Below are 23780 nucleotides of genomic sequence, written 5' to 3'. Positions count from 1 at the left end.
CCTTCCTTAGCTCCTGGCAACCACTAATCCATTTTCTGTCCCTACAGATTTTGTCACAGAAATTGAATCTTAAGGTGAGTAGCCCATTAAATCTGGCTTCTTTGACTTAGCACAGTGAACCTGAGATTCATCTATGTTGTCACACGTCCCTTTTTAAACGCTGTTTATGCCTTTTTGGATGTTGAGTATTCCAGTGAAGAGATAAACCAGTTTGTTTTTTCATTCACTAACTGAAAGACACTTGAGTTGTTTCTAGTTTGGGGCAATTATGAGTATAAATACTAAACATTCACATGTAGGTTTTTGTAAGAATATAGTTTTCATTTCTCTTGGGTAAATATCTAAAAGAGGGAATGGCTGGGTCCCATGGTCATATATTTGACCTTCTAAGCAACTGCCAAACTCCCCAAGTGGCTATCCCATTCTGCATTCCCACAAGCAGTGTATAAAAATTTTCTTCTATACTTTCTTGAGGAAGTTTTATAGTTTTAGGTTTTACATGTAGGTAGTTCTTTGATCCATTTTAAGTTAATTTTTATATGTGGTGTGAGGTATGGATTGTATGTGGATGTCCCGTTGTTACAGTACACTTTTCTATTGGTCAAAAGAAACAGAAGTTATATCTCTGAGTTGAGTTTAACATCTAGTTGCCAGCACCAAGAAACAGAAGATATAACTCTGAGTTGGTTTAAAATCTAGTTGCCAACACCAAGAAGAGGGGAACCTTAAGTACATATTATTAAGTGAAAGACGGCAATTTGAAAAGGCTATATACTGTACCATTCCAACAATTTGACATTCTGGAATATTCTTTAATCAAACAAAATTGAGGTATAATCTTCTTAAACCAGAGCTACACTAATAACAGAGCAGCACTGAAAATGAACCCTACTCAAGCTGCAGACTTTAAAAAAGAAAACCTAAATCAGAAAGGATAATATTCTATAAACAGATCATTATAACTTCCAGACAGCCTTTATAATTTTTCTAAATGTGTTCTGTCTTTACCATGTTAGAAGAGGATATGAGATTTTTATTCAAATTTCTGATAAAGGACTACTCATTTCTGCAGTTGGCATTCCTGTCTTTTGCTGTTTTTCAGTTGTTTTTTCTTTGTTTGTTTAGTCTAAGAATGCCCAAAGGCCTTCGCTTAGTTTGACAATATTCTATGAAAGGCCACTAAAGCAGAAACTCTTATTTTCTAATATTCATTCTAGTTTTTCCTTTGCTCATTTTATAAAAGTGCTCTCAACACTCATGTTTAGGGCTTTTTGTAGAAACTAATCTTTAGCAAATGCACACTAGTGAATGTTTCCTATCGTGTGGTAAGCGTGTGTGTAGTGTTATAAGACACCGCTGCACTGCTCAAGCGCATCATTTTCCACTGCCCAAGCAACGCGTACAAGTTCAGTTTGCTCTGCAACTTTACAAATACTTGGTATTAATAATCTCTATTTTTAGCCATTTTAGTTGTTGTGTACAGTGGTACCTTGGTTTCCGAACGTCTCCGTTGACGAACATTTTGGTTTACGAACGCCGTAAGCCTGGAAGCAAATGCTTCGGTTTTCGAACTCTCCTTGGAAGTCGAACGTCCTCCGCTGAGCGCAAGATCCTGAGGCCCAGCTGCCGGCTGCTGGTGCCTCGGTTTCCGAACGCTTCGGACCTCGAACGGTCTCCAGGAACCACGTACATTAGAAAACCGAGGGACCACTGTCCTAGCATTCTCCTTGTGGTTTTAATTTGAACTTTGCTAAACATTAATGATATCGAACACATTTTATATATATGCTTTTGTGCAGAGTCCAAATTTTTTGCTCACTTTTAAAAAACTGTGTAGATACACTTTATTAGGTGAAATTTCTGTCTATGCCTAGTGTTCTGAGAGTGTTTATCACAAACGAGTATAAAATTTTGGCACATTTTTCATGATTTTTCTTCTCTTTCTCTTCATACAGCGAATTATGATGCAGTGAATTTTAATATGTAACTAACTTATCTTAATATTTTAATAAACTTGCATTCTTAAGATTAATCCCATTCAGTTATGATGTATTGACATTTTTATATATTACTGGGTGTGATTTGTTAATATTTTGTGAAGGATTTTTGCATCTATGTTCATGTGGAATGTTAGAATATGGTTCTCTTTTTTTGCAGTATCTTTATATTCTTTTGTGAGCATAACACTGGTCTCATAAATTAGTAAACACAATGCAATCAGGCTCACTCATTTAAATTCATTTATAAGAGAAGACAAGAATTAAGGTGGGGACAGCCCTCTCCGTCTGACTCAGGGGGCTGTCGAATAACACCTATCTGTCTGTGAGAGGTGCCTATAACCTTGAATGCAAATGTGAAAATAAAAAGCACCAGTAAAAGTAATTATTTCATTGTAAAAGACAGTACAAATGCATATTCTTATATTATGAAGAACTTTATATATTTTCTTATTTAAATTACTTTTGTTGTTGACACTACTGCAGATGTCCTCCATTTCCACCCCTTTGAGCAACTCCACCCAGCCCCCGACCCTCTCCCCGGGCTTCACCACAAAGATGTCTGTGTCCATGGGCTATGCATGTATGTTCTTTGGCTAATCCCTTCACCTTTAATCCAGCTCCCCGCCCCCCACTTCTTTCTGACATTTGTCAATATATTCCTTGTATCTATGCCTCTGGTTCTATACTGTTCGTCAATTTATTTTGTTCATTAGATTCCACACATAAGTGAGATCATATGGTATTTGTCTTTCTCTGACTGGCTTATTTCATTTAGCGTAGTAATTTCTAGGTCCATCCATGCTGTAACAAAAGGTAAGAGTTCCTTTATTTTTACATCCACATAGTATTCAATTGTGCAAATGTACCACAACTTTTTTATCCACTCATTTACTGATGGGCACTTGGACTATTTCCAGATCTTGTCTATTGCAAATAACACTGCTATGAACATAGGCGTGCATATATTCTTTCTGATTGGTGTTTCGGGATTCTTAAGATATATACCCAGAAATGGAATCACTGGGTCAAAAAGTTCTATTTTTAATTTTTTAAAGAAATCCATACTGTTTTCCACGGTGGCTGTATCATTCTGCATTCCCACCAATTGCACTAGTGTTCCCTTTTCTCCACATCTTCAAAAGCACTTTGTTGATTTATTGATGGTAGCCTTTTGGCAGGTGTGAGATGATATCTCATTGTAGTTTTTATTTGTATCTCTCTGATGATTAATGACTGTGAGCATTTTTTCATATGTCTATTGGCCATCTGTATGCTCTCTTTGGAGAAGTGTCTATTCAGGTAGTTTGCCCATTTTTTAATTGAATTGTCTGTCTTCCTGATGTTGAGTAGTATAAGCTCTTTATATATTTTGGAAATTAAACCCTTATCAGATGTATCATTCATGAATATGTTCTCCCACACAGTGGGTTCTCTCTTCATTTTGTTGATGGTGTCTTTTGCTGTGCAGAAGCTTTTTAGTTAGATGTCCCATTTGTTTATTTTTTCCTTTTTGCCCCTTGCCCTAGGATTATGTTGGCAAAAATATTGCTGTGAAAGATGTCTCATATTTTACTGCCTTTATTTTCTACTGAGATTTATATTGTTTCACGACATACATTTAAGTCTTTTACCCATTTTGAGTTTATTCTCATGTATGGTGTAAGCTGGTGGTCTAGTTTCATTTTTTTGCATGTATCTGTCAAAATTTCCCAGCACCACTTAACAAAGAGACTGTTTTTGCTTCACTGTATGCTCTTGCCGTTGTTAAATATTAATTGACCATAAAGGTGTGGGTTAATTTCTGGGCTCTGTTTTGTGCCATTAATTTATATGCCTGCTCTTGTGCCGGTACCAGGCTGATTTTATTGCAATGGCTTTGTAGTTTAGTTTGATATCCAATATTGTGATTCCCCCCAACTTTGTTCTTCTTTCTCAAGATTGCAGAGGCTATTTGGGGTCTTTTGTGGTTCCATATAAATTTTTGGAATGTTTATTCCAGAACTGTAAAATATGTCATTCATATTTTAATAAGAATTGTGTTCAATTTATAGATTTCTTTGGGTAGTATGGACATTTTATGATGTTAATTCTTCCAATCCATGAACATGGTATATGCTTCCACTTGTATCTTCCTTTACTTCTTTCTTCAATGTCTTATAGATTTCCAAGTACAGGTCTTTAACCTACTTGGTTAAGTTTATTCCTATGTACGATTTTTCCCCCCCACAATAAATGAGATTGTTTTCTTATTTTTTCCCCTAATAGTTCATTATTGGTGTGTAAAAATGCCATCAATTTCTGTATATTAGTTTTGTATCCTGTTATTTTTCTGAATTCATTTATTAGATCTAACAGTTTTCTAGTGGAGTCTTTAGGGGTTTCTATATACAATATCATGTCATCTGCAAATTATGACAGTTTTACTTCCTCCTTTCCAATTTGGATACCTTTTATTTTTCCTTTTATTTTTCTTCTTGTCTGATTTCTATGGCAAGGACTTCTAGCACTATGTTGAATAAGAGTGCTATCTTGTTCCTGATCTTAAGGGAAATGCTTTTAATTTTTGACAACTTAGTATAATGTTGGATTTAAATGTTTCATATCAGGTCTATATTATGTTGAGATATAATGCCTCTATTCTCATTTTACTGAGAGATTTTATAAATGGGTGCTGGATTTTATGAAATGCTGTTTCTGCTTCTATTGATATGATCATATGATTTTTATCTTTCATTTTACGATGTAGATCACATTTATTGATTTGCAAATATTGTACCAAGCTTGCATCCTGGGAATAAATCCTGCTAAGTGATGGTGTATGATTCTTAATGTATTGCTGGGTTTGATTTGCTAATATTTTTTTGAGAATTTCAGCATCTATGTTCATGAAGTATATTGGCTTATAATTTTCTTTTTGTAGTGCCTTTATCTGGTTCTGGAATTAGCATAATGCTGGCCTCACAGAAAGAGATTGGAAGTCTTCCCTCTTCTTGAAATTTCTGAAATAGTTTGAGGAAGACAGGTGTTAGTTCTTCTTTAAATGTTTGGTAAAGCCTGCCTATGAAGCCATAGAGTCCAAGTCTTTTGTTTGCTGGGAGTTTTTTTTATTACTGCTTCAATTTCATTACTTGTTATTGGCCCATTCAGATTTTATGATTCTTCCTGACTCAATTTTGGAAGATTGTATGTTTCTAGGAATTTGTCAATTTTGCCCAGATTCTCCAATCATAGTATTTTCTTACAATCCTTTGTATTTCTGTGATGTCAATTTTACCTTTTTCATTTCTGATTTTATTTGAGTCCTCTCTTTGTTTTTTGATGAGTCTGGCTAAAGGTTCATCAATCTTTTTTATCTTTTCAAAGAACCAACTCTTGGTTTCATTGATCTTTTGTATTTTTTTTCTCTATGTCTTCAATTTCTTCTCTGATCTTCATTTTCTCCTTCCTTCTGCACACTCTGGGTTTTTCTTTTTCTAGTTCTAGTTCTTTTGGTGTTGGGTTAGATTGTTTATGAGATTTTTCTTGCTTCTTGAGGTAGGTCTGTAATGCTCTCAACTTCCCTCTCAGGACGGCTTTCCCTGTGTCCCATAGATTTTGGGTTGTTTAGTGTTCATCTTTGTTTCCAGGTAATTTTGAGTTCTTCTTTGATATCCTTGGTAACTCACTCATTGTTTAAGAACATGCTATTCAGCCTCCAAGTTTGAACATGTTTTTGAGTGTTTTTATTTTAGTTGATTTCTAGTTTCATGCCATTGTGATCCAAGAAGATGTTTGATATGATCTCAATTTTCTTGAATTTGTAAATTCTTAAGTTTTGTACTAACATTTGGTCTATTTTTGAGAAAGTCCCATGTGCACTTGAGAAGAATGTATATTCTGCAGATTTGGGATGAAATGTTCTGTAAATATCAATTAAATCCATATGATCTAGTATGTCATTGTAGGTGTCTGTTTCCTTGTTGATTTTTTTGTCTGGAAGATATATCCAGTGATGTCAGTGGGGTCTTAAAGTTCCCTAATATTATTGTATTGCTGTTGATTACTTCCTTAAAGTCCACCAGAAGTTTTTAAAAATATATTTAGGTGTTCCTATATTGGGTATATATAGGTTTACCAGGGTATATCCCGTTGTTGGATTCATCCCTTCAGTATTATGTAGTGACCATTTTTGTCTCTTATTAGGGTCTTTGTTTTGAAGTCCACTTTGTTAGTTATAAGTATTGCTACCCCAGCTGTTCCTTCATTTCCATTTGAATGAAATTTTTTTTCCATGCCTTCACTTTCAGTCTGTGTTAATCTTTTTTCTGAGGTAGGTCTCTTGGAGACAGCATATATATGGGTCACGTTTTCTTATGCATCTACCTACCCTATGTCTTTTGATTGTAGCATTTAATGAATTCATATTTAAGGTTATTATTGATAGGTACTTATTTATTACTGTGGTGTGTTTTTTCTTTGTACCTATGTTCCTCTCTCTCCTTCTTCTTTTTCTTAAAGCAGTCTCTAACATTTTTTGCAATGCTGGTTTGGTAATAATGAACTCAAGTACCATTTTTTTTTTTTGTCTGGGAAGCAATTTCACCTTCAGTTTTAAATTATTGCTTTGCTGGACAGAATAGACTTGATTTCAGGTTCTTGCTTTGCATTACTTTGAATATTTCATGCCAATCCCTTCTGAAGGGTTTCTGTTGAGAATCAGCTGACAGCCTAATAACTCCCTTATAAGTAACTGTTTCTTATTGCCTTTAACATTCTCTCTTTATCTTTAACTTTTGCTATTTTAATGATGATTTGTTTTGGTATGAGTCTCTTTGGGTTCATCTTGATTAGTCTCTATGTGCTTCCTGAACTTGTGTGACTACTTCCTTCACCAGGTTAGGAAAATTTTCTGTCATTATTTCTTCAAACAGGTTCTCTATCTCTTGATCAGTTTCTTCTCTTTCTGGGACCCCTATGATGCGAATATTATTATATTTCAGTTGTCCCAAAGTTCCCTTAAATTATACCCATTCTTTTAAATTCTTTTTTCTTTTTGCTGCTTTGATTGGGCTTTTTTTGGTACCTTGTGTTCCAAACTGCTTATTTGATCCTCTGCTTCATCCAAACTTTTAATTCCTTCCAATGTATTCTTGATGTCAGATATGGTATTCATTTTTGACTAGTTCTTATTCTTGCTTTTTATCATTTACATGCTGATGTAGTTCCCACTAAGTTTACTGTAATTCTCACTAAGTTCCCTGAGCAACCTTATAACCATTACTTTGAACAGTATAGCTTATAAACTGCCTACTTTCATTTCATTTAACTCTTCTCCTGGAGTGTTGGGAGCCGGTGACGTGTCTGGACATGGTCCACACCACCTGAGGGTCTAGAGTCAGGGACTCGACCCTCCCCACAATTACCCTTGTTATTGAGAGCCTGCTACGTGTCTGGACATGGTCCACGTAGCCTGAGGGCCTGGAGCCAGGGACTCGACCCTCCCCACAAATTCCTGTGAGGAGCCGAAATGAAGATAGTTACAAAGGTCTGGGCTCATGCAGGAGGCAGGATGTTTACTCTGAAAGTGTGTTTGTGCAGCCTTGAAAGAACTACTTTGTATCACCCTCACCTCATTACCAGTTGTTTGTTACGCACTATGTTAAGGCATTGAAGCCATTTGGGGCTGCACCTCATTGGAAGGCAGCCCTCCTGATCCCATAACCTTGTTTGTCTCTTTAATTCCCACCGCTCAAACTCAGGTTTGTTCATCTTTCAGGCTGGTTCCTGACACTGGAGATTCCTCCTGTTCTTTAATTTGAGGCTTGTTTACTTGTCTGTCTTAGCTTTCTCTGTGTTTGTTTCTACATATTAGACAGAACTATGTCTCAGTCTTTGTGTGGTGGCCTTATGTAGTAGGTGTCCTGTGGGACACAGTGGTGCTGTCTCCTTGTCTCCTGAGCTGAATGCTCTAGGAATATTGCTTGTGTTAGTTATGTGGGCTCTCCTGTTGTAATTGAGTCTTGATTGTGGTTGGCCTTTTCTTCTGTGGGATCTACCTTCAGGTTGGCTGACTGTGAGGCTCAACTCTGACCACATTGTGCAAGCTGTTGTACAGGTGCTGACAGAACAAAACAAAACAAAACAAAAACCAACAACAATGAAAGAACAGAAAAAAAGAAAAGGAAAAAGGAAAAATTTTTTTAAATGAGAAAAAATAATATGAAAAAAAGAGAAAGGAAATAAAGAATAGGAAAAGAAAATTAAAAAGGGGGAAAATAATAAGGAAAAAAGAAAAAAGAAAAATCGTGTAAAAAAATGAGAGAACAATAAGAGAAAAAGAAAAGAAAAAACTGGAGTTCACCTCAGCAGAGTGTGGTGCCTGCTGAGATTTCCCTTTGGATACACTGTTTGTAAAGCTTGTTGGATCCTTCTTTAATGTTGTCTTACTCTAGCCACACTGTGTGCTGGTTCTGGGCCTTCTGGGAGGTTCTCTGGTGCAAGCCAATGTCAGGTGCTGTCCACATCTGGCTCTCAGCAACCTGTCCAAAGCTACAAGTGACCCAGTTTGTGCCTCCCTTCACTGGGCTTGGCCGTGCACAGGAAAGATCAAGTTGTGCTCCAAGCTCATCTTTTACCAGCACTGGGCCTAGGGGTGGGTCAGCAAAAGGCACTCCAGGATCCACCTCCCTCCACCTGCGAGCAGTTGTCAGTCTTAGTCACTGAAAAAGCTCAGTTTCTGAAAGAACCTCTGGCAGAATGGGGAAGATGGGAAACCTGGATGTCCTGTGAGGGTGAAGTGCAGTTCAGATTTCAGGGAAGATATTGGGCGTGTTCCCCCACTCCAGAACCACAGGTCTGAGTCTGTCCCAGATTTTTTCCTTTAACTCAGCAGGGCAGAGTCCCTAGTAAGCTGGTGGGTCAAGGCTCCAGAGCCCAGAGGTGGGGTCTACAGAAAGCAGGAGGGTGTTTCTATTGGCTCTCACATGAGAGGGAAGTGCCAGTCAGGTTTTTGGGAAAGTGGAGGAATTGGTTCCATCCCAAAGCCAGTCACTGACACCTCCAGAATTTGTCCAGATTTGTATGCCCCAGCTTATGCTGCTGTCTCCTCAGCAGGGTTTAAGATGCAGGGTGGGATTCCAGATGGTGGGATAATTGCTTTCCCCCAGGCTGACGCCATTGGGAGGGGCTTGCTCCTCTCAAGAAAAATGGCTGCTGTGATACTGAAGGATGACCCATCACAAGGATCATGGTAGCCGCTCCCCCATCTTTCTCCCCAAAGCCACCCACTCTAGATTATCCTCAGGTGACTCCAGTCTGCCCCACTTTCTCTCTGCCAGAGCCCAAGGTGAGTGTCTGAGAATGAGAATCTTGCTCATTGGCCTTTTTAAAAAAGTGACTTTGTCTCCAGCAATCACTGCCTCTCCTTTGCAGACAGAAATCTTGCCACCTTTCACAGCTGAATGCTACCAGAGTCCCTGTTCCTAGCTCTGATGTTCTGGGCTGGGGAGCCCTGTCTGAGATCTAAGCTTCACACCTCTCGGGGGAAACTCGCACAGCTGAGATTTCTTTCAGTAACCTTGACCTGCCCTCCACGGGAACAGTGCCAGCCCCCCTCACATCCCCGCCTTTCCTACCATTCTCAAGATTGCCTCCTCCGCTAGTCCTTGGTTAGAAGTCTCCTCTTCAGATAATCTTCAGTTGGTAATTCAGGGTGACTGTTCCCCAATTTAGTTTTATTTCCAGTTTGGTCCTGGGAAGAGGTGCAAGAAAGACCCACCTACTCCACTGTCTTGAAATTTTGTTCTTTTTTAGATTCAATATATCAATGAAACCATACAATATTTGTCTTTCTCTGTTTGACTTATTTCAGTTATCATAACACCCTCCAGGTGCATCCATGCTGCTGCAACTGGCAAGATTTCATTCGTTCTGTATTGTTGTATAGTATACATTACACCACATCTTTATCCTAGGTTGCTCCATATCTTGGTTATTATAAATAATGTTGCAGTGAACATAGGGGTGTATACATCTTTTCGAATTAAGTGTTTTTGTTTTCTTTTGACAAATACCAGAAGTGGAACTGCTGGGTAATATGGTAGATCTATTTTTAGTTTTTTGAGATATCTATATGCTGTTTTCCATAGTGGCTGCACCACTTTGCAGTCCTAGCAACAGTGCACAAGTGTTCTTTCTTCTCCACATTCTCACAATCATATGTTTATTTAGTTTTAAATTGTCTTTCTCCACCATTAGACTGTAATCTCCATGATCATAGAGTTTGTCTTGTTCTCTATTAAATGCCCAAGACCTACCAAAGTACCTGGGCCAAAGTAACAGATAATATTTATGAAATAAATAAATGATTAGATGGATAAACTTAAGTTCTGTACATTCATGTGTGTACACAAACACATACAAAATGACAGAAGGACATCTTTCACGTGGTGTGTAAGGTACCTCTTCAAAGTGTGCCATGTTTGACTTAATTTCAATAAAACATATTAATTTAACAAATTCTGTGTTTCAGTAAAGTACTGATAAAATATGAATGAGAGTTGTCACCATCATCTGATAGATGTTTCCTAATGTGTACTTTCATAATAGGTAAAATTTTCACATTACTTTTCTAATGTGTAAAACTAGAAGCAGTACTTTTAATGTATTATTGACATATAATATAATTGGCTCATTTAAGTAGGCAGTTTGATGTATTTTGGTAATTGTATACGATCATGTAACCAGTAAATCAAGATATAAAACAGTTCCCTTATCTTAAATTGTTTCAAAGTTCTTGGGAAAACACCATTAAACATTGATAATGTTAGCAAAAAGAAATCTATGATAAAATCTAGGATAAATAAATCTAATCTATGATTAAAAAAGAAAAGAACTCTGAAATACTTAACGTGTATGGTGGGAATATGTTGATTTACCAAATGGCAAAACATCTCAGGCCACATCATATTTTTCCCCTGAAGTAATACTATAAACTTGCACTCCTGTTCAGAGAGCAGACACTTTTGCAAGCACTGAATTACTATTAGAGAAGACAGACATAGAAGCCTTATATATATATAATTTACATGTTTCCAGAGTTACATTTAGACTGTTTTTCCATCTTGCCCTTTAAACAAAAATGAAATGAAATGACTCTAGGTAATTGGCTGTCTGTTCTGTTGCAAGTACAATAAATAACAGCATTTTATATGACAACTTGGAATGGTGGTTCCAGGCCTAAGAACATGAAAGGAATCATCCTGTCATTTGTGCTTCTCCACTGCAGCTGTGCACAACCAAAAGGAAGGAACAATGCTGTGCTATCAGAGCAACTCAGAACCCCAGCTTCCCACTCCTGCCCTACATCCCCTCCCTTTCCCACACATATAAGTTTGAAGTGGCCTCACGTCTCCTTCTGTCTACATGTTATCTCCAGGGCAGTGATCTGAAAGGGTTAATAGCTGAAAAAATGGAAACCATTTCACTTTCTATCATCCTAAGTTTCCTTTCCTCACAGCAGGATTGTTAGATGTAAGTACAAAGACAGAATAACTAATAATGCATGACATATGAAAGTAGTATTTGTCTACAAAAAACACATTGATTACTTGAAATATGTATTTGAGAGGCTTTATGATTATCTACTGAATTTTTGTGCTTCCAAGTACCACCTATAACTTCTAGTCTTTGATCCCTTGCAAGGGATATAATTTCAAAGGAAAAATTGCTATAATTGGAAAGTGATGAGAGAAAGCAATGTCACTATTAAGAACGAACAAATCAGGACCAATTCAGATGAATAACAGAATGCAGTGTGTAGCACCACTATGAAAGGAGCAATTATAGCTCAGAATGAATTATGAGGGAAAGGGTATTTTAACACAAAGATGTCCTAACTGAATTTCAGTTCCATTATGGTTGAGGGCATACTAAGCAAATAGCCCTTGAGAACACTGGGTGGCTTACAGATTTAAAATGTAGCTGTTCATCTTACCAAGAAGGGGAAAATTAGTTACATCACAGTTTTTCCCTTTGTGCTTATCAGTAGCAAATGCTTAATGACATTTAACTTGATTTTGATTCTGTGTTTTAGTCTCCTGGTTCAGTGATAAACATATTAAGAAACCTAACCAACTCCCATCTTCCTATGCCCCCCCCACCCTCAGTCCTTGCCACTGACCTTCAACAGCAGATATTAGGAGTTAAAGGAAATACAATCCCAAAAGAGGTACAGTAGTCCCCCCTTATCTGCAGTCTAATTTTTCAGGGTTTCAGTTACCTGTGGTCAACCAGTCTGAAAATATTAAAGGGAAAATTCCAGAAATAAACAATTCATAAGTCTTAAATTGCATGCCATTCCAAGTAGCATGATGAACTCTATTGCTGTCTGTCCATCTGGTCAGGACATGAATCATCCCTGTGTCCAGCATATCCACACTGTACATACAGTACAATATTTTGAGACAGAGGAGAAACCACATTCACGTAACTTTTATTGTTATACTTCTATTTTATTGTTAGTTATTGCTGTTAATCTTTTACTGGGCCTAATTTATAAATTAAACTTTATCATAGGTATGTATATATAGGAAAAAAATAGTACATATATAAGGTTCAGTACTATCCATGGTTTTAGGCATCCACTGGGGGTCTTGGAACACGTCTATCCCCCATGAATAGGGTGACTACTGTATCTACATTTTGCTAAGCAGGTCAGCTAAGAGATGTGGTAGCAATAGGCAAAAATTCATATAAGTATGGTACTTTAAAATAAGGCATGTGGAATCTAATAAACAAAATACACCGATGAACAAAATAGATCCAGAGACACAGAAGCAGGCAACAGACTGATAAATCTCTGAGGGAAGGCAGGGGTGGGTGGTGGGTGAGCAGAGATTAGCCTAAGAAGTTATATGCATATATGCATAACCCTTGGACACAGACAATAGTGTAGTGAAGGCCTGGAGGGGGGGGTGCAGGGTGGAGGGGGTGAATGGGGGGAAAAAAGGGAAATTTCTAATACTTTCAACAATAAAGATAAATTAAAAGCAAAAAAATAATAAAATGAGGCACAGATAAAAAAAATTAGTTCTCCCTTTATGCTTTCATGATCAGGAAAACCTAAAATGTTACATGACAGTAAAAATTTCCATAGACCTTTCTGTAAAAAACACCAAATCAGATCCCACAGCAAAAAATGTTTTACCTTTTCTCTTAGTTTCACTACAGCTGCATAACTGGAATTTCAGAAGGTAGCAACTAGTGCTCTGTTACTAAATCAGAGCAACATTTATAGTCTGAAAATAAATATATAGAAAATTTAGAAGGAAAGAATTCCCAAACAGAGGCTTGTATATTATTCATACTCAAAAACTTATGGTACGCCCTGGCTGGTGTGGCTCAGTTGGCTGAGCATTGTCTCATGCACGGAAAGGTCTCGGGTTCGATTCCTGGTCAGGGCAGATTCCCAAATTGTAGGTTCTATCCCTGGTCGAGGTGCTATGGGAGGCAACTAATCGATGTTTCTCTCTCACATGGATACTTCTCTTTCTCTCTCTCCCCCCTTCTCCTTCCCCTCTCTCAAAAATCAATAAAAGCATATTTTTAAAAAAATAACAATGAAGAAAAAATACAAGAAAGAAAAACGGAATCAAAGAGAAGAAATAACTTAAAAATCACAACTAAATAATAGAGAAAACAGGCTGCCTGGGAAGATCTGCATACACATTCTTCTTCTTAGGATTTCAATTCTAGATTTAAATATAAATAAAATGACTTTCCATAGTAAAAAGTCACTGGGGAAGAGTTGGTCTAAGCTGGTGTAGTGCTTACCACATGCAGACTGATAATGAGGGGAGTTACCAATCGCTCAGTCCCTCCAGGACACATCTTCTTTGTGTAGATTCACATTAGAAACCAAGCCTTGTTAGCATGACTCTGTGGGTAACATCACGGCCTCTCTTTGGGTATCATCATGCAAAATAATTCATCTGGGCTTTATTACAATAATAGGTATAATTAGCAGTCATTTTGTAGAATAAAGTATTGATGCCACAAGCCAATTTTCTCAAAGTTCCTCTGAAGCAGCACCTGCATCATTCATGTTTATAAATCAGGTAATTGGACATCTAGCCACTTATGTGTGTATGTAGCCTGATTTACATATGCAAATCAATTATCTTATATACAGTTGGCCAACTTCCTGCTTTCTTTACGATTCCCCCCTCCCCTTGCAAATTCAGATAGATTAGATTTCTGAAATCCCATCATAATAAACTACTATTTATTCTTTTTTCTCAGGCTATTTAGGGATATTTCCAATACCTCCACCTGATAATAAAATATAAGGACAAAGCTCAAAGAAGCTGTTAAGTCTCTATTGATTCATTACATCAGGCAGCTGCTTCACTTGTACTGGATGTTCCAAAACCATTTTAATCAATCTTTTCTGCCCTCTGAAAGGAGCACTTAACTATGATCAGGAGTCTCAACTCTTACCTAATTCCAAGTGATAATAATGAATGACAGTATAATTAGAATAGGGATTTGATCATCAAAAAAGACAATGATTGATCTCATTCAATATTTTTAAAGGCAAAGATTTATACCTCGTGTCCTTGCCCACTTCGGCCTACACTACCGTGCTAATCTGCCAATGATTCTACATGGAAAAAAGTAAAGATGCAATTACTGAAAATGTTTTGAAGGATATAAAGATATGAAATTTTATTCAAGGCTACATTAAGGATTTGCACAGCATTACATCTCAAATATACAAACACAAACATGAAGCGAACCCTTTAAAATTCTCCATTAATTTAAGGCAAAATGGCTTAAATTAATAATTTACATTGTATTACTTAGGTAATTAAGTTCGAAGGGTAAAAGTTTTGCTTTGTTTTAATGTGTGACTTAAGTAAAAATATAAATCTATTTAAAACTTAATTGAGAAGTACAAAATAACTCTGAAATGATAACAATTTGCTTATTTCTAAAATACAACTGGTTATTTAAATTTTTTAAACTTCTATAAAATAATATAATACACAGTCTCAGATTTTGGAAAGGTTCTTGAAAGCACTGTTTTACAATTTTGAAAAGCTCTATGGTTCAATTGAATGTGGCAGATGAAACATATAAATTTATTTCCTCTAACCCATGAATCTCTGTTAAAGTGCTAGTAAAGGAATAAAAAAGTCTAAATCACAAGAAAAAAGAGAACAGAAAAAGGGAGAGCAGCAGACAAGAGATTCAATAAAAATTTTCAATGTGGAAATCAGATAACCAGTAGTAACTGATTTAGCCATGCAAAAGAAGCCACAAACTAAAGTGCTAGGTGAGCATATTAACCCAGACAGGACTGAGTCACAGAGAAAGTAGAGGTGGAGTAGGGAGGGGGGAGGCAGAACACAAAGAGTCCTTTGGGAGACCCTAATCAAAAGACTTGACCCCTCTTAACCCACATACAAGCCATCCACATCCAGGAGCTAGCCTGGCACTCCTCTCTCCCTCCCTCCCTCCCTCCCTCCCTCCCTCCCTCCCTCCCTCCCTCCCTCCCTCCCTCCCTCCCTCCCTCTCCCTCTCTCTCCCTCTCTCTCTCTCTCTCTCTCTCTCTCTCACACACTCACACACACACACACACACACACACACACACACACACACACACACAGAGTAAGAGACTGGAGGTTTTGTTCCCTAGAGAGACTGAACTGAAGGGACTCAAGATATGATGACATCAGTACAATGAATACTGAGAGTAAGGCACACAGCCTTACCGATGTGCAAAACAGAGAAGTAAAGTTGGAAAGAGGTCAAGGGGTCCAGAAAATGGATTCCACCCAGGTGAGCAGCAGAGAGATATCAGAGATCAGAAGCATGGCAGACCTCCAGGTGGAGCAGGAGACAGGCGCCAGAAGTGCCAAGGTAGCCTTGCTAAAATGCAGAACATGGATTACTAAATGCAAGAGCAGAGATGCTCAGCCATACATTTCCAGGCGCATCAATCAACACATCAAAAGCACAGACCTGCTCAGGAGACCGTGGCATCACTAAGCTGGAAATACATTATTACTGTTCTACATGTTAGGTCTTTTGGTTCTACTTGCTTGTTATTATGTATTTATTTTGAAAAAGATAAAAGTAATTCAGTCTCTCTGAAATTATATTAAGTGAAAAATAGGATAATTTAATAAGTGATAGTGTCAATCATTTAAACATACAAAAAAGGTGAAGGATATAGGTGCAATGTTAAGAATGGTTCTTATAGTTTCAAGTATTTTCTGTAATCACCATCCATTATTTCTACAATCATTTATAAACCATAATAAAAATATAATGTTGAGTAAGGAAACAATATAATTTATAAATGATTAGCACGCCACTTCAGGAAAACCAACAGAACATTCTGAAAAAAGTAGAATAACCAAATGCTAATAATATCATAAGGAACACTAGAAATACATGATGTTACAGTGGTCAAATAAAGATTTTACCAGCCATGATAACCAGTTTTAAAAATTCTTAAATCACTTAAATAATGATATTCAATTAAAATTAGTACAACCACATTCTTCTGGGACTGACAGTTACCTTAGCAGGGCACCTTCTAGTGATCCTGCATTAGAGAGAATTGTCCAAACTTATGCTCAGGACTTAAAAACACAGAATCTACAGCTTCCCTTTGGCAATTTAGTCAGTATTCAACAGCATTTCTAATATGGTTTTTCTCCCCCATAAATGTAAATACTTGGTTTTGTAATTTATGTCATTAGTATTCAATGAGGACAGAAAAACCCCCCGAAGCTCACCATTTTTGCATAATGAAGCCTCACTTAATTTTCCCTTCTATCCTAGCACCTGGCACACAGCCTCAGTACTTGTTAGTTTAAAAAAAAAAAAGGATGGATAAATAAATATTATAATGAAGTCTCTTTTAAGCTTGTTCTTCTGCAAGGAAAAATAATCTTAGTTTCTTTAGTCTTTTTATTGTGGAGATGTTTCCTTTTAATTTTTAATAATCTTTGTGGGTTTTCCTTAATTTCCAATGTGTCTTAAGCTGACTAGTCCAGAACAGGGCACAACATTCCACTGAGGATGTGACGAGTCAGGAACACACTAGAACTGCTTTGTGGTATTGATGTTACATAAACATGAAGTCATTCCAAGGCCACATTGCAAATTTCTACCCATAAAAGAATGTTGAAACACTTACCTCAAGAACCAACCAAAGCTTATCTCCATTTATTTTATCTTTCTTGAAGTACATCCCGTAGAATCTGACGACATTAGGGTGGTCAGAAAGAGTTTTTAAGATATTATACTCGGCTTCGATCTCTTCATCAATATCCTAGTTTCAAAAAGTCATGGGAAGAGAACTGTGAGAAAAGCATGAATAATGTCAAAGAAACATTATAGACACCAAATAGTGAATTGAATTTTGTCAAAACAAGGTCATCATAGTTTTTGTTGTGCTCAGTACTATGCATTGAAATTTCTCATTACATTGTTAAAGGGAAAGATTGGGATTCTCCTGTTAATCAAATACATCTCCAATTATGTTAATTACATTGAATTAAAAAGGGATAAATAAAAGGCTATTTTGGTATGTAATTAGAAAGAAGCGTATATGGAGAACTACTACAGATGATTTCCTTTTCTTTGTAGTGTTAACTATGTTTCAATGGCAAAGCCATTGATTTGAAATAAAGACTTTTAGCTAGTTCATTTTATTTCTTTGAAATACAGGATATTTAGGAGCTATCAAAAACTAGTTATACAAACAATAAATTTCTACCTTTCCAAAAAAGTAAAATACATTAAAATTATATAAAATGGCATAAAACCCTTAGTTAGCTAAAGGCCCACTCAGCACAAGAACTGGTTGTTATCTTGTTGATAAAAATGCAAAATAGCCACTTAGTCATGTTTCTAGAAAACCACACATACAGGAAACAACTCGGAGAGGAATAAATAAGAGAAAGCTTTCTTATATTGTACTTACAGTAATATTTAATGTTCACATTGTTTTAAGACAGATCATGGAATCACAGAACTGGAAAGAATTTTAGTCCATAGCTCTAATTTGAGAGGAAGAAACTAGAGCTCAGAGAAGTTAGAGTCACAGAGCTGGTTAGTACAAGATCCAGGACTAAACTGCAATCCTGCACATTCCATCTTTTTCTTAGAGAGAAATTTTACTAGCTCAAAATCCATAATAATAAGTAAGACCCTTTTAATAAAAAAGCCACTCTGTGAAATGCTTGGATGCATTTAAATTTATTTTATTTAGATTATAATCTCTTGGTTATAAATCTCTTTTATTTGACTTGTGACATGATGAATGAAGAGTAAATAATTCTTAGAAAACCACCTAGGTACTCTGACAAGAATAAAAGCAGCAAAAGAACAAATTTCATACTAAAACTATGCAATCAGTATGTTCCATTAAAGCCATACAATAAAGCATGATTTATTAGGTTAGGAGCACACCGAACATGAGTATATTATGAAAGCCATTTGTTCTCCACTAAGGAGCAGGGAATGGGAGAGAGACACTGATTATAGCATCAGACAGTGGGATCCTGCCCAACCCCTAATTGCAAACACTTGAGGAGAGAGCGGTCGCTCAGGCACAGCTTCACTTGGGTCCTTCTTCCCTCAGTCTAAATGGTGAGAACTTTCCAAGCGGGGAAGGAGAAGACATTCAGCATCAGTTAAGGCTGAGCATAGTGCTGCTCTTTACTTTTCCTCACTATCACCTAATTACTTAAAAGAAAACCACTCTCTTTCTTCTTTTCTCAGAATAATATGAAACACTGTAGTCAGCATGGGGTTAGTAGAAATAAACTATCAAAAAAATCAATCATGAGATGAACAAACAGAGGCCCAGAGACCTTTTGCAGTATCCTCCGGTTTGTTAGTGGGTGAACTGGGGTGAGGGCTAGGACTCCGATGTCCCCCACCCACAAATCACATCACTTACATCCGGCCACACTCCCATTACGTGTGCAAGAGCCGGAGAATTGGAGGAGTGGCTCTCAATAGAAGTCTGGGGATTATGTGGTCCCTAAGCTCATTCCCACTCATCCACGTGCTATGGGAGAGCTACGTATCTCCCAGGGGCTGAAAATGCTCCAAAACAGCCAGCTCTCATTCCCAGAAAACTGAATCTTGTCAATTTTCTAAATGCTCTTCAAGGCAAAGGAAAGGCTTAGGAGGTTCCCTTATCACAACTGCTACACCAGGAAAGCAAAGGGAGGTCCCACTGGGTACAGTAAGAGGTACATATTTAAATCATTTTGATTTACTGCTTTATACACAGGTATGAAACAGACAGAACATGAAATTCAGTTCTTCACAAGGAACCTCAACCTGATTATAAATGAACACCACTGAAAACATTTAAGCAAACCAGAAAATTAATTTCCCTTCTCTGAAAGAAATTTAATTTTTTCTAATCCTTACCTAAGGAAATGGTTTTATTGATCTGAGAGAGAGAGAGAGAGGAAGGGAGAGAGAAAGAGGAAGAAGGAGGGAGAGGGAGATCAATGTGAGAGACATTGATCAGCTGCCTCCTGCACACAACCCTACCAGAAATCGAACCTGCAACCCGGGTATGTGCCCCACAGGGAATCAAACCCATGACCTTTCAGTCTACTGGAGGATGCTGCAACCAAGACATACTGGCCAGAGGCAAAATTTAATTTTTAAAAATATTTCTGACTTGGCTTAAGAAAAATTCTTCCTGCAGCCTAAGTAAATGCAAGAAGAAAAGGCAATCTGGTCCTGCTGACGTTTTAGGACTACTTCTAGACCCATGAGTCTATTCTTAAAATTTTTTGAAATCTAAAATAATATTAAATCAACTGTTGAGCTCTTGTGAGCTTTTATTTGTATTATATATTTATTCATTTATCTAATATTTATTGGGTCTTATTTTACGTTAAGCATACAGATAAGGAAAATCTAACAATCACTTTTTCCCCATATTTTCTTCAAATTGTAATGGACATTGTGACTTACAGACTTTTTACTGTTTAATACAGACAAAAACAAATTTAATTACACGATAAAAGCAATGTGACTCACATGAATCGGATCCAGAATTTTGACTGCTGCTTTTTGGCCATTTTTCTTATTCAACACTTTAAAAACTTTACCGTAAGTTCCTTTGCCGATAGTTTCGGTGATTTCCCATGTATCAGAAGGATCAGGAAAGTTATCAAAGATGATTGTTTTTCCAATTAACGGAAGCATCTCAAAAGTTTAAATCACTAGGGAGAAAAAGTACAGAGTTTCATCTCCATTGGATTGGGATATTAAATGGCACACATAAACTCAAGGGAAATTATCTAATATTTTCACTATGATGGAAAATATACATAAGTAACCAAATGTACTCAGAGTCATAGGAAATTTTAATTTTGATTCTTTTTGCAAACAGATTAATATGAATTTAATAATGCTTTGTATGCAAGGTTTTATTTCTGTTTAACATAGTCCCATATTAATTACTATTCATTCTTTTCCAATTAAAATAAGTGGTACATATTTAAATCATTTTGATTTACTGCTTTATACACAGGTATGAAACATTTTAGAATGCTTAGAGATGATAAAATTCAACTTCATCAAAGCAAATCCCCACTTTAAAGTGATCTTGTCTTATAACACCTCTTTATGTAAACCCCAATAATGGGTCCCTCCCCATTGCTTTTGGGAAGAAATTTCTTTAACATACCCTACCAGGTCCTTTAAAATATGGCTCTTGCTTAATTTTCTAGCCTCATGTTTCCACACTTCTCTCATACACTATAACCCAGCCTCTGGAGATCCTTCAGGTCATTTCTTTCTTGCTTGAGGATCTTAATATACACTATTCCTTCCCACTTCCGCCCATGGTTCCTTTGCTAAATTCAAACTCCTACTTATCTTTCAGCTCTTAGCTTAAATGTCACTTCCTCGAAATGTGACTACTCTCCATCCCATTTGGGTTGCATGACCAACCCCTGTGCTCCCACAGCATCCTGTACCGACCTTTATCTGATAATACTACATGCCCAGTACCTGGCACAGGGCTGGAATAATTAGGAGAGTAGGGCCAATGAGGTCAAGACTTTAAAAAGGAGATTTTATATATAACCTGAGATAAGATCCCAGGTTTCTGACTTCTGAGTAGTGCTTTTTACATTCCACCTTCTCCCTATTTTACACTCAACTATTTGTATGAAATTAAGAAAAAGAAAAAAAAAGAGAAAGAGCTCCCAGCACTTCAGTCCATGAAATTTACTTGTCTGACCACAACTTCCAACCTTATCCACGCCTCCAATCCAGTGATGCCTCACTATCAAACCTCTTCAGTCTTCATTCCCTCTTTCTTTTCTTCTTTCCCGGCATAAATTCTACAACTTGAAATTCTGCAACTTCCTTGCAAACACCTTCAACACTTCTTCCTCTCTTTCTTCACCATAATCTCCTGGGGTAAACAAACCCAACTCTGGTTAAACACTGTATCTTCCTGTCACCTACCCCTGTCTCTGGAGAAAACCACACAACTGTGTTGACTAGCTTCACTTTAAATTCAGGATAAAAAACCTACAAGTACACCCTCAACAAACTGTAATTCCTTGGTTTGACTATCCCCTTCTCTTCAGAGTGACTATTTTATAGACTGATACCCTCATTTAATAATTAATTGAAAAAATGGGACCAATAATACAGTCCTTAATCTTCTCATCTCGAAAACTACAAAGCAATGTACATCAAACATAATGATTTCATTCAGATCACCAGCAACTGCTGTTTGGTCTCAATTCGTCTTTTCCTTTGGTTTCTTCTCAGCTCAGACAACACTTTCACAGAACAGTTCTTTCCTGACCAACCTCTGTGAAGTAAAGGTAGCTTTCCCCATGACAAGAACATATAGACTTTATTATTTTTTACTACTGTGTCCACAATTCCCAGAACAATGCCTAACACATAGTAGGCAATCGGTAAATGCTAGATTAATGGGAAAATGTTTATTTGTTCATTCTAACAGCAGAGATCTTATCTATGTTGCTCACTTTAAAATCTAATAATGCCTAACTCTTTTCCTGGCACATAGTAGATATTAAATATAGCTATTGAATAAATTAATCAATATGGTTCTTCAAACAATTGTTTTTGAAAAAAGAGAAGAGAAATTAGAATTATGGAGAGCCGAAAATAATTTTTAAAATTAAAGTAAAAAGGAACATAGTCTGATTCATTATATGTAAGAGCACATCATCAAGTGAATGGTTATGAATATCCGCTAAAAATTACATCACTACATAAAAAACACACTCATGAATAGTTCTTAGAACTCTTTATCTTCATGAAATTTGTGCCTTTCATCTGAAATTCAAAAACACAAGTAGAAGGTAATCAGTAATAATCATCCACATTTGTGGTTTCACAATCAATGACAAGATAACTACTTCTTATATCTATCTACTTGAATCATGAAAATAACATTTATGCCATCCATCTAATGTAAAAGTTACACTAATAGACCAACTTATATCTTGTTAAATGCCTGAAACAGGAGTTTTCAATCATGAGAAACAGTCTTTATCTGGAAAACTTCCTTTCAAGCATTAATATTATTGAACACAATTTTAATTCTGCTACATTAACTATAAGGAATTAACTATTGGTTTTTAAATATACAAGTATAAAAACTCAATTAAAAAGTGACTGAATACCAAATGAATGCAAAGTATTTTAGAGTTTTGAGGATACAAAAATAGGCAACTCATGGATAAATAAATCTGAAACTATTATATAGCATGAAAAGTGATAAATAATAGAACTATGCATAAAGTGTTATAGTAGCCCAGGTCAAGAAGCAATTAATTCTGAAGTAATCAGGAAAAGATAGAGAAAATAAGCAGTATTAGAACTGGACATTAACCATGAGCAGGAGTTTGTCTAAAATACAAATTCCTCTTTAAAAGTTCTCAATCAGACAAATATTTATAGCAATGCACTGCTCTATTATAAAACATTATAAAAAATAATCACAGAATGGCAAAAGCACGTGCATTTTGGATTCAGAATACACTTAGTCAAATCCCATTAAAAACAAACAAACAAAACTCACAACAAGTAGGTAAAATAAAGCCTAAAATGACTTCCTAAAAATCAAACATTAAAAAATTTCAAGAATTAAAGTAGAAGCAAGTCTTCTGACTCCTAAACTATACTCTTCCCACTATACACAGTTGTTTATTCTTTAAGAATAAAATAAACTGTCACAGTTAGTAAACTAATTATTTAATGACTACAGTAAATTGCATTCTACACACAGCAATAAATATTCATATTTTTTCTAATCCTTTAGCACTCAGACTAAAAAACAACTCTCTAGCTCATAAAACTAAAACATAATTAAGCTCTGAATTATATAATCATGTAAGCTAAAGAACTGTTTTTGTCATATATATTTACTGTATTTTGATATATGTATTTGCCATAATTCTTAAAAGTTACTTACAAAGCTACATGTAAAAAATGAAAAATCATCTTTTTTAATTGATGTATATTCAGCTGTCTGGTTCTTTTTCATGGTAGAAAACAGACCATAATTTAAAGAAAAAAGTATCTTACTTCTAGATCTTGACATTCATCTCAACAATTATTCTGACTGCTTTTGTAAACCTGTCCTTAATTCTTCTTTAGTAAAACAAACTGCTTTCATGCTCATTCTAACATAGCAGGAATGATCGATCTCCCACTGAACTGTCTCTTCCACCTGTTTGGAATGCTCTTTCTCCAG

The 23780-nt window shown here is 36.3% G+C and overlaps 1 protein-coding gene across 1 annotated transcript in view; it reads right to left on the bottom strand.

Moving 5' to 3' along the window:
- The window catches only part of MYO3A (myosin IIIA), a 182481-nt gene extending 162186 nt beyond the window's left edge, over nt 1-20295 (bottom strand). Inside the window, exons 1-2 of the mRNA XM_016218655.2 lie at nt 20069-20295; nt 17193-17327 (exon numbers count right to left, since the gene is read on the bottom strand). Coding sequence (XP_016074141.1) covers nt 17193-17327; nt 20069-20236 — 303 coding nt within the window. The 5' untranslated portion in view covers nt 20237-20295. The remainder of the gene's footprint in view (nt 1-17192; nt 17328-20068) is intronic.
- Nucleotides 20296-23780: the final 3485 nt, after the last annotated feature.

The sequence above is a fragment of the Miniopterus natalensis genome, chromosome 1 (genome assembly GCF_054644295.1).
Source record: "Miniopterus natalensis isolate mMinNat1 chromosome 1, mMinNat1.hap1, whole genome shotgun sequence".
Classification (NCBI taxonomy): Eukaryota; Metazoa; Chordata; class Mammalia; order Chiroptera; family Miniopteridae; genus Miniopterus; species Miniopterus natalensis.
Note: the sequence above shows the minus strand (reverse complement) of the source record. Positions and strands in the feature narration are given on the sequence as shown.